Consider the following 4,870-nt stretch of genomic DNA (forward strand, 5'->3'; position numbering starts at 1 on the left):
AAACCAAATGTTAATATGGCACAGTTTAATTGGTATTAATCTGATGTGGAAGGTAATAAAACGTTTAAAGTGAAGTTCAACCAAACAAAAAAAAAATGTTTAAAGTAAAACACATTTAAAGTGAAAAAGTATAAATAAACGTTTATAGTGAAACAACACAAATAAATGCCCTATCCATAAACGCTCACGAAACCAAACACATACATACAAGGTGTGGGGGGTTATAAGTTGCTTTTTTTTTTCCGGTTGGTTGGACCAAGGGGGAGATGCCGGAGGAATGCTATCCTCCTAGGAATGGGAATTGGAGTCTCATTCCGCCCAACCGAATGGCCATTCCAATTCTAGATCCTTACTCCGATGAACCAAATGGACCCTTACCTAAAAAATAATTATGCTGTTCTGCATGGAGAAAGAGTAGCGTATGATTTTTTTTTTTTAATTTTATTAAAGCACGTGGTTTTTAGTCGTTGAGAGAACAAAAAATAATGTCAAACAAACGTTGTATCTTTTCTATTTAAAATAAGTGTTAATATGACAACAGTTTTTTTTTTCTTTTCTTGCAATATATCTCAATATGTGAAAGGCTCTATCTAACATTCATTAAAAGATAAATTTTCTTCCTTGTCCAGATTTTAAAATGAAGATTTATAGATAGTTGTCTTACAGTGGCTACAAACTAATGAGAAGAAGAAGAACTTTAAGTCCAAGCCCAAAGGAATGGGCCCAATCAAGCAAAGAAGAAAGGAGTAGCCCTAGCCCAATTGATCAGAGGACGTTGGACCATCCATTTTAAAGGTCAAGATAAACAACCATCAATAAGATAGGGGCACCGTCTTTACTTTTGTTTTTAGTTAAAATATGGAGGTCACTTTTTTAGGTAATCTCTCAATCTCAGGTTGGGTGCTCATACTTATCCTTAGTACACTTGTGTGAATGAATGACACGGAGCTGGATGGAAGATTAAGGTTAAAAATGGTATCCACATTTGTCGGGATTTAAATTTAAATTTGAATCTATATTCACATTTGTTCAAATTGGATCAAATTTAAATATGGATCCAAGTATATCAAATTCAATCTATAGCATTTGCAACCCAAGCATCCATCATTTGGAGGGTCCACCTTTGTTTAGGATTACAAATCTTTTTTTTTAAGGGATGCCAATCATACTCTCTGAATCATGAGTACGGGATCTACTACCCACACAGCTTCCAAACTTCAAAAGCTTGCATATCTGTGGGTAAAAACATTCAAGCAATGTGTCCATTTGGAAGAGTTTTTATGCAGTGGCTTCTGGCTTTGCAGGACAGGCCTCATATGAAAAGCTTTAAAAGCTTTCGTTGAGCCAAGAAATCAATATTCCTGTGAAGATAGTTTCAGTAGCTTTTTCAATATGGCTCCGTCAACGCACTTCAATCAAAGCTGAAGCTTAAGCCCTCCCAAACTGGTTCTACATTGGGATAAGGTTCAGCTTTTAATCACTGGACTGTGGTAAATAAAATGGGATAAGAAGTGTTTTAAGCATTTAATAAGTGCCTCTTTTAAAAATATAGTCTAACGTTAAAATACTTTTAAGCCCAAAAAACACTTTAAAAGCACAAACTCCTGAAGCTTATTCAGATGCAATAGATATAGTACACAAATCAATGTCTTTTTTTACATCGAGGTATTCTGGTAATTACATCTCTTTAATATTAAATTAAAACTTGTATCTCAAAATGGTTTATAATTTTATAATGGAAACAAAGCATGTAAGACAAGTTTGAACTGGCTTAAAAAAATAAAAAGACAATTTTCATATTTGAAAAAAATGCCAAGTGAAAATTTTGGGGTCATTTTGAAAAAAAAAAAAATCATTAAGCCCCGTTTGGTTTGCAGGAATAGGAGTTTGAAATTGGAATTGGAATCCAACTGTTTGGTTGTGTAAAATCCGAGTCCCATTCTTATTCTTACTGGACCCCTGTCCCTTCTTTGAAAATGAAATCTCACTTCTGCTGATTTCAAATTTCATTTTCATTCCTGTCTGAACCAAATAAACTATAAGAATTCTGATTCTGACTATAAATAAAAACATCCTAAAATAATCTATTCACTCTATCATTCATATAGTTTTAAAAACCGGCCCAAAAACAAAACCATTTTGACCATTGATTCCCAATCAAATGATTCAATTGTCCAGTCTAATCCTAATCAAATAGTTTCAATATCCAAAACCAGATCCAAAGTTATAACCGATTTTAAAATCAAATGGGCCAACCATCCAATCTGATCGGGTTTTCAAAACCATGATCATTCATTGTATATCGCTCCAAACTAATTTAATCGTCTAAAACTTTTTTAAGTTTTTTATTAAAAAAGAAGAGAAAGCAAAGAACTTTATTTTTGAAGGCTAAGAAAGGAAAGAACTTACACAGGAGTAACACCTATCAAAAATATAAACAGTATAACTGTAGAAGATTCGAACTAATTAATAATTATCATTGGAATATTAAATTAGGGAGGATTAATGGTCAGATCAGCGACCAAAAAGCAAGAAAACACAGGTCATGAGTGCACGTCACGTGACTACAATATGCTACAACAGTCAAACTGCTGGTTATCCACTAAATAGGAGAAGAGACGTTAGATGTGGAACACGTGGCGTCATCGTAGGATTCTTTACAGTTTGATAGGCACGAAGGACGATTGCCAGGTTTGTCACCACCCACGGTTTTCCGAGATCAGCTTCATCCAAACCGATGGCCACAATTATTTACTTTTTCTCCGTGTACGGTAAAAATATAGGACGTGATAGAATATGCGCGTCAACAACTTTATGCCCTCCGTGGTACACATTATTTACACTCGCGATCTCCTTCCCTGCAAAATCTAATGCCAATAATACCCTCTAACATGTATTTCTTACTTCTTGATGAGAGGGCTAGATCGTCAATTCATGCCCCGCTAGAACTGGAAGTCTAATAAAGAGAAGCAGGGGTAGTATGGGGACAAGATCCGAGCAAGTACTGAACAAATAGTGAAGGAAAGCAAACTACAGACTGGGACGTCGGACGGAAGCTGAAAACCATCAAACTCCGCTCCCAAAACCCTGAAACCACTCTTTCCCTCTCCAAACTTTTCTCATCCTATAAATATGGCCAACCTACCATCTCCCAAATTCATGCAGTTGCAGTCTCTAGAAGCTAATCTAATCTTTAAGCTTACTTTTGCTTTTACTCTTTCTCTTATCTCCTCGTTTTTCTCAATTATCCAATTCAACTTCTTCAGTGACTTTACACTCATCTTCTGAAGAAATGGACAAAAATGTAGCTCAGTCCCCTCTTGAGGGAAATGGGTTGGCTTCATTTGACCAGAAACTAGCCATGGCAAAGCGATGTTCTCATGGTATATGATTCTTCTCTTCTGTTTTCGTGTTCATTCAACCTCTACTTTTGTTTGCAGTGCAAAAGCAAAAAACCCAATTTATTGTTCAGTTCATCCACCATCCATTTAAGCTCGATGAGCTGATGGTACCTGGGTTGTGATAATGCCCAACATTCTGAGATTCCTTGTGCGCATCTGCACCCTGTCTATCCACATATGCAACAGATCATCGCATTGCGCAGGCTGTGGTTTATGGGTTGTCAGATGATCTCTTTCTCTCTTTTCTTCAGAAAGATTGAAGCAAACCCATCTAGCAAAAAATTCCGCTTGCTTCTGTGTCTCATTTTCAAGTTCTCCTATCACGATTTTGAAAATTTTGTTCTTATTTTCAACAGAGGGCGTAATGGCTGGGGTAAAGGCGGCTGCTCTGGCGGCCATTGCTACTGCAATTCCTACTGTAAGCTTCTGTAACATGGTTAGGAGATAGTACAGCCCTTTATTTTCATATCGATAACACAACTCTGTTCTGCTTCGTCTCACGCAGTTTGCAAGTGTTAGAATGCTGCCTTGGGCCAGAGCTAATCTCAACCCCACTGCTCAAGCTCTCATCATCTCTACAGGTCTGCTCTCTCTCTCTCTCTCTCTCTCTCTCATTAAATTTCTGTTTCTTAATGTACTTGATACTCCGGTGGCAGTGGCTGGTTCCGCATATTTTATAGTTGCAGACAAGACAGTGCTGGCTACGGCAAGGAAGAACTCATTCAAGGGTCACACTGACACAGATGCTAACTTTTAAGTCGGATCCAGACATGAATCGGCTCCCGGAGTCTTTCTGTTTCTCTCTCCTTCCCTTTCGTCTGGAGTAGGGTCCCTTCCGTTGTATGCAAGCCCAAGGTTGTCAATGTAAATGTCTGATTATAAATAAGGAAATTGGGTTCCGAATTACGATCGAATCAGAATTTCGCAATTTCCTGGTTTTAGATGGTATTATAGCATGGGAGTTTTATCAAATAATACATAATGACTTTTTATTTACATAGAATGATAGAAGGGAAGAATAATTTTCCAGAGTAATGCAAAAGGGTAGATATGAGAGATGGGTAATTTCTTATAAAGGACTTCTCAGTGTAGAGTAGAGCTCAGGCCGAAATTAGTTTAGCGTGGTAAGTTGAGATTCTGCAAAGCAGATGCTACAATTTAAGGGAACCTATCTGGGGTCTAGGTTGGATCTGTTTGGGTCACAGTCGAAATGGAATTGAAATCCTTCCGAATTAGAATTGGAATGGTCTATTTCTCTGCTTGGTTCAGATATGAATCTAAACGGGAATGAGAATACTGGAATGGGATTTCATCCTCAATGGAGGAGGAGGGATGGTCATTCCCTTAAATGGGGAATCCCTTTCCATTTTAAATGCAATGAGATTTTTGTTCTTGAAATGACCCATTTCGATTAGAGACCTCTATCAAAATAGATGTTTCCTATCACTTGAAAAATTAAGGGGTTGTTT

The 4,870-nt window shown here is 37.2% G+C and overlaps 1 protein-coding gene across 1 annotated transcript; it reads left to right on the forward strand.

Moving 5' to 3' along the window:
* Nucleotides 1-3,146: 3,146 nt before the first annotated feature.
* LOC104595342 (early nodulin-93-like) lies at nt 3,147-4,315 on the forward strand. Its single transcript, XM_010256041.3, has 4 exons — nt 3,147-3,383; nt 3,758-3,819; nt 3,907-3,982; nt 4,058-4,315. The coding sequence occupies exons 1-4, from the start codon at nt 3,293-3,295 to the stop codon at nt 4,156-4,158; spliced, it is 330 nt and encodes a 109-aa protein (XP_010254343.1). The 5' UTR covers nt 3,147-3,292; the 3' UTR covers nt 4,159-4,315.
* Nucleotides 4,316-4,870: the final 555 nt, after the last annotated feature.

The sequence above is a fragment of the Nelumbo nucifera genome, chromosome 2 (assembly GCF_055504915.1).
Source record: "Nelumbo nucifera cultivar China Antique chromosome 2, China Antique-T2T, whole genome shotgun sequence".
In the NCBI taxonomy this organism is placed as follows: domain Eukaryota; kingdom Viridiplantae; phylum Streptophyta; class Magnoliopsida; order Proteales; family Nelumbonaceae; genus Nelumbo; species Nelumbo nucifera.

Coding starts and splice junctions, on each gene's coding strand:
- LOC104595342 (XM_010256041.3), top strand. CDS start 3,293: ATGGACAAAAATGTAGCTCAGTCCCCTCTTGAGGGAAATGGGTTGGCT. Junction 3,820..3,906: donor TTGCTACTGCAATTCCTACT/GTAAGCTTCTGT, acceptor CGTCTCACGCAG/TTTGCAAGTGTTAGAATGCT. Junction 3,983..4,057: donor AGCTCTCATCATCTCTACAG/GTCTGCTCTCTC, acceptor CTCCGGTGGCAG/TGGCTGGTTCCGCATATTTT.